We start from the raw sequence: 15,003 nt of genomic DNA, 5'->3' as shown, positions 1-15,003 counted from the left end.
CTTTTTTTTTCAAAAAAAAAAAAAAAAAAAAAAAAAAAAAAAAACATTTTACTACAGGTAAATTTTTGGCCGTTCACTTCTTTTTTTATATTTTACTTTAAAATCGGAGTTGAACTGTCGACCCATTTCTGATTCTAAGACTATCAATATTCAACTCCGTAGCTTTACAAATTTGAGCCAAATCAAGCAGCGGTACAAAATAGCCTTCGTGGAATGACTTTTTTGTGGAACTTACTCGCATGTGAGTCACAATTAGGAGAAAACCACCAACCTGCCATCGTTGAGATTCGAACCTGGGACACCTCATTTTGAAGTACGGCTCTTGTCCTCTTCTGGTGTCGAAGAGAGTGAACCGATATCTTTCAGTTTTAAGACCATACAATAGTATTGATTTCCCTGTTTAGATTGAGATTGTCTTAGGTACTTGCAGTATCACCAGACCAGTGTTACATATATATATATAGATAGATAGATAGATAAATTAAATATATATATTAAATTAAAATTTTTAACGCATTTTTCTGTTTTTACCTTAGCTTTAACAGTATGTTCGTGACTCGTGTCGCATTCGATGCCTTCATTGGTTTTATGAAAAGAGTGTTTTTCGCAAGAAAGTTAATCTAAATACTCTTCCCCAAGCGAAGCTTTTTTTCTTAGATATTATTCTACTTTTAGATTCAGTTGTAAAGCGTTTTTCACAAATAGCTAAAGTTATCGACAGTGTAAGAGCTATGTCAATAAATTTTCTCAATCCATAACGCATGAATGGGTGTCATTTTCACCCACTCTATACTCTCAAAATGATTCCCGAATGGTTTATCTTCCACAAGCGGTGGAAAGAAGACCTCCTAAATATCCCTAATGGTCCACGCCGTGAAGTTGTGGCACAGTTTCGACTCCTAACGGGCCACGACTGTCTGGCTGAACACTTGCACCGCATCGGTATTCTAAATTCACCTGACTGTCCGCTCTGCAACTTGGCAGAGCCCATGAATAGGACCCATCTCTGCCGCTGTGCTGCATTGCATTCTGGCTCTGAATCGTCGCTTTATTGGCAAGCCAGAGAACTTTTAGGGCAATGACTTCGGTCATTCTGTTTAGTTTATTTATTCACCTGTTTTGTCTTTGCATTTGTTTTCTGTGTTATTTCTTGTTTATGCCCTGCCATTGGAATAAAAAAAATGGTTTATCTTCCACAGTAGAAAAAAAATATTTTAACACATTTCCACTCCCGGTAAAAAAAATTTTAATTGAGAGAAATTCAAATCCGAAGCGTATAATACGCGCGTCTTAATGCATATTTCATAACCGGTGTCGAACAGCCAATCCAATTCTGATTCTAAAGACTATCAATGTTTAACTCCATAGACTTGGAATTTTCAAACCTAACGTAGAAGACAAGGGAACCCTTGAATCAAGATTAGGGACAAATTACCCTTCGCAGAGGACTTTTTGATGGAACTAACTCGCCGTTGAACAGCCGACTCAATTCTGAGTTTACGATTATCAATGTTCAACTCCGTATCCTTGTCTTTTTGAACCCGAAAACTCCTGGATCAAACATTAGGACAAACTCGCCTTTGTGAGGGATTTTTTGATGGAACTAAAACGCGTTAGCATTACACGGAGAGCAAAACCACGACCCGATGGCAAGGGGATTCTAACCCATGATTCGTCGTCCACTGAGGACATTTTACGTCTGCACCGGTGCGAGCCGGGAGTAAAATTTGTATCAACCAAAGCTACCTGGGATTCGAACCTGAGCCTGGGTCACCTCATTGAGAGGCGAACGCTTTATCCCTTAAGCTACAGCTGCTATCTTATTTTATAACCGGCTTTGAACAGCCGAAACTTGATGCGTATTGGCGAATTCTGCTTCAAACGCTTACAAAGTGTCTTGAAGAATTCTAAAGGCATGGTGAGCTTCATTTATTCTTGACTTTATATCACCGTTTGCGCTGCTCGCTTTTATTATTTCTGTTAGTTGAAGAACTTTTTAAATAAAATAGTCATTTTTCCCTATTTCATTTCATCACAAATGTATTTTAATGTACTTGAACATTAAAGAAGAAACTATTTTAAAAATTTGGGACAAAGATTTAAAAAAAAAAAAGAGGATGGGATAATATATTTTTTTGCATATACAGTGAAATCGTTTCCTCTCGAATATATGTCTGAAGGAAAGAAATTCTTTATCTCACAGTCAATAATTACTAGTGCCGACCGGCCTGTGTAGGGGGCAGGGAACTGTCCTTACATCAGAAAGGTCCTGGGTTCGAATCCCGGGCAAGGCATGGATGTTTCTTTCTCTCTCTGTGTGTGTTCTATGTGACCCGCCCTATAAACGGGTTGTGGTTGTGTGAATGGCGTGGCAGAAGTCGAATTCCTGGCCATAGATTGCACCCCCACTGCCAAAACACGCATACGGCAAAAAAAAAAATTACTAGTAGCCAAGTGATAAAAATTCGTCAACTGTAAATTGCAGCAAATAATCGATTGTTAAAATATGCCAGCATTGGGTTGGAATAACTGTACAAATAGTGCCGAACATATATGCGGTAGACACTTCTTCCAGGGTGGACATGTTCTTTATTTACAACAGTATTTTTGAATTCATTAATCTCTTCTAGATCCCTCCTGAAAAACAGATTTTTTTTAGTAGAGATTTTACACAAGTTTGAGTGTTTTTATGGGCAATATAATAGAGAGGATAGGGATAAGTTTTGGAAGGAGCTGGGACGGAAGAATTTTTAAGACTAATATTTTTCCTGTCTTTCGATTAAAAAATATTTTCATTGTATGATTCGATTGTATTATGCAGAACAAAAACTACCGTATCTTTTTTTTAGGAGCTCAAAGGGGGAAAATCTTATCTTATATAATAATGAATTATTATATAAGAATAAGGGAAATTATTATCTTAAATAATCTTGAATTAAAGGAGAAGATAAAAGACAACGATTGTCTAACCCTGGACGGGAAGTTTCCTATTTCATGTTTGCCTCACCCAGCATGCAGGAAACCTGTTATAATTATTCCTTATGTAAATAATGTTTTTCAGGAATATAAAACTATCTGCTTTACGGATGGTAGTAAGCTTGATGGAAGGGTTGGTCTTGCTTTTGTAATTTATGAAAATGGAACAGAGAAGGTTACTGCCAAGCACCGACTACATAATGAATGTACTGTTTTCCAGGCTGAACTTTTGTGTATAAACCTGGTTGTTAAGTGGATACAAAATTCTTTTAGTGAAAACCAAATTTTTAAATATCTCATTTGTACAGATTCTCTTTCTTCACTTTTTCTTTTGCGTGACACGACTTCTACTGACAAGGGAAACTAGGGAAGTGTGACTCGCCAATTTTGAAATAAACTAGTGGGATGTATGCCTTATGAGGAATAATTTTAGAGGACAACATTCGTTTCGGCCCATAGAAGGTCCTATGAGAGATAAAAAATAATTCAATATATAGAAAAATCGGTATTTTATTACTTCAATGCAGACTATTAGTTATTGCAATTGTCTCATAATCCTATTATTTTGTAATTAATTGGATAATTAATTAATTTGCTAATTAATAAATAAATCAGAAAGTAATTAATTATTAATTAATTATAAATTAATTAGTTATTTATTAAATTATTGATTTGCAATTACATACTCCAATTAATTTGGAAAGTTTTTTGAAAAAAAAAAATTAAAAAAAATTAATGTCAATTTTTTTTAAAATTAACCTAACAGGTTTTTCTGAAAAACTGCAGATATATAAAATTTTCGAAATCAATTTTGACAATAAATATGCATTATATTGCACATGAAAGTACCACAAAATTAATTGGAGTAAGCATTGAAGTAATAAAATATCGATTTTTCTATATATTGAATTATTTTTTATCTCTCTATGGGCCGAAACGAATGTTGCCCCCTAAAATTATTCCTCATAAGGCATACATCCCACTAGTTTATTTCAAAATTGGCGAGTCACACTTCCCTAGTTTCCCTTGTGAGAAGCTTGTGGTGGAAATTCACTCGATTTTGAACGCTCTTGAAAACGTAACTATTCATTTTTCTTATGTTCGTGGCCATAGCGGTATTTTGGGCAATGAAAGAGCAGACCAATTGGCTAGGGAAGCTACGTGTGGTGAAATAGACTTAAGGGTGTCTGTTCCAGCTTCTCACTGGAAGCGCATCGCTAGAGATAAAATCATTGCGGACTGGAATGCAGAATTTCTTGCTTCGCCTCGGTCGCTCTGGACGAAAAGGTTCTTTCCATCCATTTTTCACCGTTTGCAATGTAAATTCGTCGCAACTGATTTTAAATTGACCCAAATTTTAACAAACCATGGAAATTTTAAAAGATATTTATTTCGTTTCCATCTGCAGACCAGTGGAATTTGTGCTTGCGGTGATGCTGATGAAGATGCTGAACATATTCTTCTTCACTGTAGTCTCTATGCGAGTGCCCGAATGAATTTAAAGACTGATTTGAGACGTCTTTCAATTTGTTGGCCACCAGTCTTATCAGAACTGGTCAAAAGTATTGAAAGTCTTGCGGCCTTGCGGAATTTTGTTTTTAATGTAAATTTGTAAATTTTTCTCCTTTTGTTTTTTACTTACAACTGTAAGCCTCATGCTATACTTTGTGGTGCATGAGGAGTTTTAAGTCGTTTAAATAAAAAAAAAAAAAAAAAAAAAAAGGGGGGCAAAATGGTAGGTATTTTCACAATCTTCGCAGAACATATACACTTCATTGAGGTTTTACTATATCTAAAGATCTTTTTGGAATTTGTACAAATTATGTCGAAATAGGGTCTACAATAAATGGATAGGTTTCATAAATATAGCAATCTCCAATTGAACAAAAAGTGGGTATCTACAAATCATGTCTGTGTGTGTTAACACTGACATCAAGCGGGTCTAAATATTAATAAGAAGTGAAAATTTCCAGAGCTGCAAATAAAAAAGAAATTCTTTGAAATTTATATGGTAAGCATGTATATATTTTTTAAAATACAATTATGGTAAATAATATAAGCAGAAATTCAATGGGAAAAACCTAAAGCATATAAAAAAATTTATTTGGTCTTATATGATAGGGCACATACATTAATAAGAGGGGAAACATATAGCTGCTTAGACAAACCAAACTAAATTACACAAATAATTTACATTATGAGTAAAATAAAATTTCATTTATAGATTATACACTAGTAGTACCTTATAATTTGAACAATAATGATAATTAAAATGTTCTTATATTTGTTTCATGCTCAAAATTCAAGAAGTAGAACATAATACACATTATTTGATTTTTACATATTTAAAATCTCATAAATTATACTTTTCCCAATTGAAAAAAAAAATTATTATTTTTTCAAATTTAAGAAACCCAAAATAAATATTTGTTTTTTCCTTTTGAGATTCAACAAACCAATATAAAGTAATTATTATATATTATTGAATTTTATAAGCACAAAATGAATATTTTCTTGTTTGACTAGACATGTACTTAAATTCTATGCTACTTGAAGTTGCATATTGCTTTATATTATGATCAACTAAAACCTTATGAAATGTTGTGTTATTGGAAATTTCTAAGAGAAAGAAATTAAAAATAGTAATTATTTTCAGATTTCAAACAAAACAAAATTTAATAAAATAAATAACAAGTAGTGCTAAGGCTTTTTAATCAGAAAAAGTGGAATGTAATAAGTTATTTATAATTATATATACAACTTGAAAGAGTTTTATGGTTTCAATATCAGCTGTGACTTTTTTTTCAGATTTAGGAAAGGCAAATGAATTAAGGTAAGACATGATCATTTTATGGAAAGGACCAAGGTCAATGATTTTTTTTTTTTTTATCAAAAACATTTATTTTTATGTTAAAATTAAACATGTATTCTATATCATGCTAATTTGGATATAGAAAAATGTTAATTATCTCCTTTTCTTTTTTTTTAATATTAGATTTTGGTAGTAAAAACCAACTGATGCAATTTTTAAAAGTTGATAGGCAGTTTTTATTTTTTTTAATGAATCACTCAAAAAGGTTAAAGAACTCTTCTAAATGAATATCAAACTGGTTCGCTCAAAAGAATATGTGCAAGTAATAAAAGTTAAAGTTTTTGGCAAATTTTTTGAGTATATATTTAAACTAAATAGTTTATTTATGTTAACAAAAATGATGCAAAATACAATAGTCATCAATTACTCTGATATATTATCATTGGATATAAAATAGACATTTATTGAGACAATAATATGTTTTATTTTTATAGAGGATAGTAGATATTTTTTTTGTAAACAAATTTTGAAGTAAAAAAAGTTATAAATTACATTAAAAAATGTCATTGCAAAAGCTTAGAAAGTTAGAAACTTGTTTGTGCAGTTTTCGGAAAATTGTTTGCATAGATTAAATTGTTTGTATTTTTCTTTAAGTAGCATTTTTAAGAACTGGTTTCATAACCCAGGTTTTGTAGTGATTCAAAATAAAAATCAGAAATTTTTTTTGTAACACTGTACACACGTTAGTCTATTAAGAAGGGGAAACCAAGAGCTAAAAAAATATTGTAATCCTCTGCTTTGAAAATTTTGTTTTGGGTGATGTATTTCTTTAACTAGCCGCAACCTTTAAAAAATGGTAAACACGTAACGTTTAAAATAAAGAATTAAGAAAGGAACAAGTTGATCAGGAATGAATTTAAAAACTGTGCAATTCCTACATACAGTGAAAATCTCGCAACCTGGACTTTTTTTACTTTGGAAATATATCTCTTAACATAAAAATAGATCTAAATAAGTTTAAAAGAAAGTTGATAATTACAGTTATTCTCATGCAGCCTACTATCTACTAATAAAATCATTAAACAAAAAAACACTAGAATAATAATAATAAAAAAAAAAACAAAAACAGAAATACGAAGTCCTGCTATCAAAACATTTAAAAATTTTTTTTAAAGAAAATGTATTTAATGTATTTGAAATACAAATCTAGTTCAAAGATTTATTCAAAAATTAGAAGATTAAGAATTAAGTTTTTTCAGTAAAATATAGTAATAAATAATGAATAAAAATAAATTAATAATTTCTCAGAGAAAAGTTTAAAACGTGCTTTGTTATATTTTTAAAGAGAACATTCAAGAAATTTTCTTTTACTTTTGCTTTTAGGCTATAATATGGAATTCACCTACTTTGTCTCTTGATTTTATGACAAATTAATAGTTTTTTTTAAACTGAGGAATAATTGGATTATTATTAAAAAATAAAATTCTTCGGTGATTCTCCTACTGAAGGTTTATGCATTCCAAGTCAGGTAACTATGATATTAAAAAAAAAAAAAATCAAATAGAAATACAACTAACTAAAATTTTACATGGTGAAAAAATATACAATTTAATAACTGAAAATGAATAGCTGCCAAAAAAAAAAAAAAAAAAGAATAGCTGCTTAAATATTTTATGCTGAAAAGTTTAAAAAATTTATTAAAAAAAAATCTAGATGTTTTAATGTAAAATATTATACTAACAGGCAATAAATTTTAATCATTGAAATTATTATAAAGAAACCAAATACTTGTATTTAAAATCATGAATTCATTAATTTATTGATTGTCCATAAATTCATGGATGATTGAGAGGGTAAAACAAATCTTCAGCTTTTTAATTTTGTTTAAAGTGACAATTAATTAGATTAGGAACTAAATTGTATGAAAAACCCGAATTTGCAATTAAAAAAATAGGAAACTGTTATGTAATAGTTGTGTTTGGTTTAAGCATAAACTAAAAGGTAGATGTCCTCTTGGTAGCTTACTGATTAATAGTAATACTGATTTTGTTGACTGGCAAAGAACTTCACAAAACTGATAATATATTATATCAAATCCTTTATCATCATTTTTTTTTAAAACTAAGATTCAAAAAATATCTTCATGCCAAAAAATAAGCAAAAATAGTGTTTTTCAAAAGTTCTGATTTATGTACGATAAACTAGATAATATAAAATAATAATCTTTTTACACTACATTAGCCTGTCCATCAATTAATTTTGCAGATAGCACAATACATAATTGGGTAATATAGGAAAAGAATATTGAAAAAGGGCATTATATACATACAACATATACCAAAGCATAAAAGTTATTTTATTAAGTCATAAACTTGCTGGAAAATTGAACAATTTTCAAAAATTTTAAGTTAATAAAATATATACAATAAGTATAACAAGATTAATAATAATCTGAAAGTATTTATGAAAGACAAAGATTTTGTTAGAACGATCTACAGCTTTATTTATGACTGGATCCTTGTGAAAGAGTATCATTAAGTTTTTTCAATGAGTAATCTTTTCTGTCAAAAAAAATAATTATTTTAGAACAGTAATTAAGGGGGGGGGGAAGTTTACACCAAATAAAAAAATTAATTTTTTTTTATACTACATAGATTTTAATATATATATTAAAATGCAGAAAAAACAAAACTTAGATTTTTGTCAATAATTTTGCTTGTATTTACCATAATTTACTTAAGGGAAATTATTGGATTATCTTGAGTTTTTTATAAATATTGGCACAATTCATAACCAAATTTGATTCAGTTATAATTATGTATCTTTTCAAACATAAATGGTTTCTAAAAAATAAGAATTTACTGCCGCTTTTGACAAAATTTCATTTAAAATATATCAGATCCTTCAAGGGGAAGAAAAAACAAAACAGTAACCATCTTTTTTTACAGCTCAAATATATGACAAACTAGAATAATAGCACTCTAAATTAAATTGATACAGTTTAATGGATCATTAGCAACAACTACTCTCTTTTTCTTTGTCGACCGAAGAACTTGCAGGCCTGCTAGCAACGATATTACTCGAACTTCTCGGCAATGATGATGAGGTCATCATTGGCCTGCGACTTTTCAGTTTATGAGCAAGGGTCATAAAAATTGCATCCACATGTTCTGCTTCTCGATCATCAGTAGCAGACGTTTCAAATAAAGGCATGTCATGGTCATCAGCAAATTTCTGAGCCATATTAGTATTTACAGCAACAGCATCAATAATGTCACATTTGTTTCCCACCAATATTTTTGGAATGTCTTCACACTGTCCTTGATACTGCTTAAACTCAGCAATCCAGTGTGAAAGATTTTGAAAAGATCCTATCTTTGTAATGTCATATACAAAAACAACAGCATGAACGTTGCGGTAGTAATGAGGAATCATACTTTTGCGGAATCTTTCCTGGCCAGCAGTATCCCACAGTTGTAACTATACACGTAAACATTTAAAAATAGTCTATTAGATTATATTTACACAACTTATGAAATCGACATAAACCAAAGTAATAAAAAAAAGAAAAGATGATGATATATTGTTGAGACCGGATGTCGTCAAAAAGATAACATTTATCATATCATAGGATAATCTTTCTACTTAAATATTACAGCATATATAAAATAATACCACTAAAATATATGAGGAATATTATGTATTGTAATAAATTATGAAAATTATTATATAATAATATTAAAACTAAGAAAACTAAATAAAAAAAACAGTAAAATTATCTAAACTAAGCAAAATTACAGCTTAAATATAAAAATGCAATTTAGATGAGTTTAAAGGAGGCAAAAATTTTTTTTTTACAAAAATGATGATTGAATGTAATAACTAATTCAATGGATGTAGAAAAAAAATTACATAAAAGTGGAATCTTAAAAACAGAAACAGATAATGGAAGTTATAAATGAATTATTAAATCTTCACTACATTAAAAATTCTTATAGTTATCAATAAAATATATTTAAATCCCTCTTTCATAAATTAGCTAAATTAAAAAAAAAAAAAATAGTCTAAAAAATTACATTAAAATTTTTTTTACTTTATTCTAGCGATGCGCAAATCAGTTATAAATGTAAATTAAAAAGTAAGAAATGGTTTTAGTTTTATGTATGTAGGTCCAGTGTAAAAGTAAGAAAAGTAGTAAATATTAATATCAATATTAAATTCAAAATATTAATATCATTTTTAAATAAGTATCCTATTTTAAAAAATTTTCTTTTTTGAAATTTTTAATTATCTTCAAAGCTTTTTTAATTAATAATATTTATAATTTGAAAAAATTTCCTTTTGAATCTAATCTTATAATATAGAAAATTTAATTTTTAAACGCAATTAGTATTTTGTCGTAAATGACTGTCACATGGAAAACTTTTGATTAAGTAAAATTTATAAATAAAATATGTTTCAAAAAATGGAATAATTTTTTAAAAAAAAATTATACAGAAACAAAAATGGATTTATTCATACCTTAATAGGTTCATTATCCACAACAACTTGTCTTTCTCGGAAGTCGACTCCAATTGTTGCTTCAGTTCTCATAGGAAATTTCCCACCACAAAATCTGTAGGTAAGACATGTCTTTCCGACATTAGAATCACCTATAACTATAATCTTAAAAATTCTGCGCTGTTTTTCAAAGGAGATTGATGACCCATCAATACTAGATGTTAAAGAGCTGCTCATTTTTAATTTCAATATCTAAATTAGAAATAAAAAATATATATATACATATATTTAAGTTATGTTATATCATGCAGATGCAATACATCAATAAAATTAATTTATCTATCTGGTGTTTTGTTCTATCATGAATTCTTCCAATTGGTTCACCATTTGCTTTCTAGCCAAGCATAATATGGCGAATATTGCTTAAGATGTTTTATATCACCTCGTAAATTTTTGTTCAAGCAATTCGAAACAACCTATACATATATATAGCTTTTTGTATTGTAAATATTATAATACAAAATTTTATATTATAATATAAAGGCTTCACCATTATGATATATTTTATTTTGTAATGGTGAAGCCTTTGAAATAATGAGGAAAATCCTGCATTCAAACAAACTCACAGAAAATGAATAGCAAGCTGTAGGACAGAGGTTTGAAAATTTACTCTTTGTGCTAAGAAAAAAACGAATGCATATTATAATTTAAAAATATTTTAAATAATATAATTTGTTAACTCAACTTTTATTGGCATTATAAATAATTTTGCAGTAAGTACATAAGACTTTAAGTTAAATTTTTATATTTACAATAAACTTATTAAGTTCGGTCATTACTTTTCATGTATTTTCAAGTCATTATTTGATGTTTTAAGTTGACCCATGTACAGAGCTGTTCAGTATTTAGGCCCATGAGAAACAGTCTATAAAGGTTCCATTAGATATATACATATTTTAATCCATTTCTATCTTCAAATCCAAAAATTAAACAGAATAAATTAAATACAGCTACCACTTAAAATATAAAGACAACAACTCAGTTAAAGTTTGTGGCTACAGAACTAGACATTAAAAAAAAATTAATACAATTGTATAATTATATCCTGTGATTTGTTCTTAATAGAATGACATTTACTAAACACGAACCAATAAATTCATTCAACATTCCAAATCGTTATTGTAATCGATTTAAAATCTTGGAAGCTCTTATGAATACTTTTATTACTATCACAATATATTTTCCACTTCCAGCGATAACATTATACTATGTTAGAAACATGAGAATAATTTAAAATTAGGGACGAAATAGTGATTTCATTCTAACAACATTTATTTAGCCGGGTTTTTTTTTTTTGTTGTCTGTCATCATGCTTTCAAACATATCATTAAATCGTTAATTACAAAATGCTTTTCAATGTAAATCCTAATAGATTACTTTAAAAAATTGAAAGAAATAAAATTAAAATGTGTAAAATGATATATATTTAAGTTTGAGTTGCTTCAAACGGCAATAGTTAAGACGTAGTACAAAATTATTTAATTATAATGGATGCAATTGCCATACATTCAATAGATTTTTAAACGTTATTTTACTTACGGTATCACAATAATTTACTTGATATTTTTATAAGACAGATATATGACCATATCTCATTAATCTCTTAATAAAATTCATAATACTAAGAATTAAATAAATTTCCTTCTGTTCTTTCCCAAGCAGAGAAGTGAAAATAAAAACAATAATATATAATCACAGTTGCAGTTTTTATAACAGAAATATCAATCATTTAAAATTTCTAGAATGATTTAAAGATTTCAAACATCTATTTCCCTAAGATATATAATTTCTATAATTATGCATTCAAAACTTTTTTCAGGAGTCCTAAACTTTCAATAATATTTAAAGTTTTGAATAGAATGAAGTGCAGTTGGGTTGCACCTAAACTCCGTTTATTATTAACAGCGACGGTACCTGCATGGTCGACCTTTGGTTGAGTTAAAGCAAAATTTAGTAAATTTGCCGGCAAATTAAATAAATAAAATTTTTTCAAGTCCAAAATGAATTCTCTCAGAAAATGTACTATTGGGAATGTTTTGTTCTCAAGATTTGTCCAAGAAAATAAAAGTTTACTAAGTATGCTTGATTTTATAAAATATATATATTACTTACGAATATTATTTTTAATACATAAATGTTATGCTACAATTTACTGTAAAGACGCTGACATATTTTTAATAAATACTGCTTTTTTTGGAAATGATGCATTTTTTATATTTCTTTTGAATAGGTTTATAAATAATTCAAGATATAAGTTATGTAATCTTGGAAAATTTGATCGGTATTTTACGTAACAGCGTTATAATCTGTTTTTTCTAGTAACTAAAATTAGGGCGAATTTATTAACCATTTTATGATTTCAATTAAATCTAATGACTGATCTCCGATTGAAATTTAAATTCATTGTGTGTTTACATATCTTTCTGTTTTTCGAAAACTACTATTTAAACTGTTACTGAAAGAATATTCTATTTTATAGAGCATTATATCTTACTAAACACGGGTTATAGAAATTTTCAAACAATTCTTTCGTATACTTTCCGATAATAAATGGTTTTGAAATTATTATTTAAATTAAGGTGTTGCCAGTTGTATCTCACTTAAATGCAAATTTGTGGTTCCTTAATTGTGTAAAGTTTATCTTTTGTCATTTTATAGGTAAGCAAGTAGACTGCTTCAACCTGTCATAAGAAAGGCAATTATTAGGATGATGCAATAATCTAAATTTTGTTACCCAAATCACATGTTAAGCAAATTTTATAATTTTTCTTCAGAAAACTTTTGGTTAACCCCTTAACTGTCGCAGGCGTATATTTATGTCTCGGCCAGACTGTGCATTAACTGCCTTCGGTAATTGTTTACCTTCGGGTAAGCGTATATATACGCTTACCCGAAGTACGATGCCTTGCATTGCGCTGCTATAAATAGAGCTACGCTCCAGCCTTCTGAATGCAGTAAAATGACCTTGAAAGTGTTAGCCAATGAAGGTGTTTGCAATGAATGTATTAACAATTTCGGAGGAGGGGGAAAGGGATGTGTTGGAAAAGTTATATCTCAATTTTTATTGCTTGTGTGCTTTTATTTGAGTAAGGTCCAGTTTATTCTTCTTTCGTTTTCATTTCCTGTGTATATTCGTCGAGAGTCCCGCTATCAGCGCAATGAATATGAGGTTTTTTTATATGTCCAAACATGTTTTAGGATTTATCATACAACAGCTAAATTTTAACATCTTTTATGTTGTATTTTTATTCTTTAATTTAAGTTTTGTGTTTTCTCTTTTTCCTTTTTCTTCCCTTGTGAAAGTAAACTGTTTTTAAATTGCAAAGCGTGCATCTTTTCCTCCCATTAAAACACCGCGTAACAAAGCGCACTGGGGAGTGAATCACGTACATTTTACTCGGTAAGTAAGGGGTTAAATAATTATTGATTTATTTTGAATGGGTTAAGTTTTGAAAAGTATTGCAAATCAGTGTTTACATGTGTACCTAGTTTTAGTGAAAACTGGGCAATGACTCTTTAGAAACTAATAAAGATTGGACAAACTCTAAAAGGTAACACTCATAACCATATTATGTAATCCGTTATAAATCTGTTTTTTAAAAAAAAATTGCTCTCAGTACATATTACTGAGCAGCGTCACTTAGTGCTGAATATATGGTATTTGGCTGTTGTGCCAAATCACTTCGTTGCATCCCTAGTTTTCAGTGCTAGAAAAGTCAATGTACAGTAAAGGAGTGTGGTGAGGAGACCAGGTGGCTTTTAATAATTTATCATTTGTGATTTTATTATTATGATCAAAAGAATTCCAAAATAAAAGCATAAAAATTTTTACATAATTTTAAAGAATGTAATTTTATATGTCGAAATAAAATAGTTTGGCTGAAGTCTGACACATTAAATTTATAAAATATGTCTTTTCTAAAATTCAATTTTCCGAAACTAATTGACCAATTTTTAAAGTTTACTTAAAAAAATTTTGCTGCTTATGCTAATCAAAACGTGTTTATACCTCACAATTAAAAATTTTTTGTCCATTGTTAAATAAAATTTTGTTTATTTTCGGATAAATTTAAATGAATTTATAATTGTGTGCAAAGAGTTTTTAATTTGTTAAAAAAATATGCCCTAATATGTAAAGAAAGAAATTAATATTTATGGATTCAAACTTTCATTTTGATCGTATTTTCCAGATCGTGTCTACTCTCGATATTTTGTGGGTCAGAAATCAGATTTCAGAGGGGGGGGGGGGAAGTTTAGTTTTTTAGAGAAAGTTTGTTCTTGTATCTGATTTTGTGACTGAAAATATCATCTACACTGATTATTTAGCATATCAATCGCTGGATCAAAAGTAATATAGAATGTGTTTGTGTGTGTGCACTGTACAAAGATTTTAATTATTTTTTATCTTATATGACAGGTTAATAATGTTTGTGCAATATTGTGGTATGAATATTTATTTGTAATTTTTTTTTTCTAAATGTAGATGTTCGTTATCTTTACAATGATCAGTTTCTTGGGATTGACAAATATGTTGATGCAAGGCAGAGAACTATTACTAGATTGGGAAATATGAGAGGCAAGTATTATAAAAAAAAATTTGGTTTTAATTAAAATATGCAAAATCTTATTTATTGTTTATTTAAAAAAATGGCTGT

The 15,003-nt window shown here is 28.7% G+C and overlaps 2 protein-coding genes across 3 annotated transcripts in view; one reads left to right on the top strand and one right to left on the bottom strand.

Moving 5' to 3' along the window:
• Positions 1 to 8,123: 8,123 nt before the first annotated feature.
• Positions 8,124 to 12,055, bottom strand: LOC107437504 (ras-related protein Rab-33B). The gene is made up of 3 exons (XM_016049525.5): positions 11,888 to 12,055; positions 10,310 to 10,540; positions 8,124 to 9,268 (listed from the first exon to the last, which is right to left on the bottom strand). The coding sequence occupies exons 2-3, from the start codon at positions 10,523 to 10,525 to the stop codon at positions 8,801 to 8,803; spliced, it is 684 nt and encodes a 227-aa protein (XP_015905011.1). The 5' UTR covers positions 10,526 to 10,540; positions 11,888 to 12,055; the 3' UTR covers positions 8,124 to 8,800.
• The window catches only part of LOC107437503 (pentatricopeptide repeat-containing protein 2, mitochondrial), a 27,130-nt gene continuing 24,175 nt past the window's right edge, over positions 12,049 to 15,003 (top strand). Inside the window, exons 1-2 of one of the 2 annotated variants that reach the window (XM_087150371.1) lie at positions 12,049 to 12,424; positions 14,832 to 14,924. In XM_087150371.1, the coding sequence (XP_087006497.1) occupies positions 12,349 to 12,424; positions 14,832 to 14,924 (169 nt within the window). In that variant the 5' untranslated portion in view covers positions 12,049 to 12,348. The remainder of the gene's footprint in view (positions 12,425 to 14,831; positions 14,925 to 15,003) is intronic. The other variant, XM_087150372.1, reaches the window with a different exon arrangement.

The sequence above is a fragment of the Parasteatoda tepidariorum genome, chromosome 8 (assembly GCF_982258835.1).
Source record: "Parasteatoda tepidariorum strain Cologne lab strain chromosome 8, Ptep-v5.0, whole genome shotgun sequence".
NCBI classification, from domain to species: Eukaryota; Metazoa; Arthropoda; class Arachnida; order Araneae; family Theridiidae; genus Parasteatoda; species Parasteatoda tepidariorum.
Note: the sequence above shows the minus strand (reverse complement) of the source record. Positions and strands in the feature narration are given on the sequence as shown.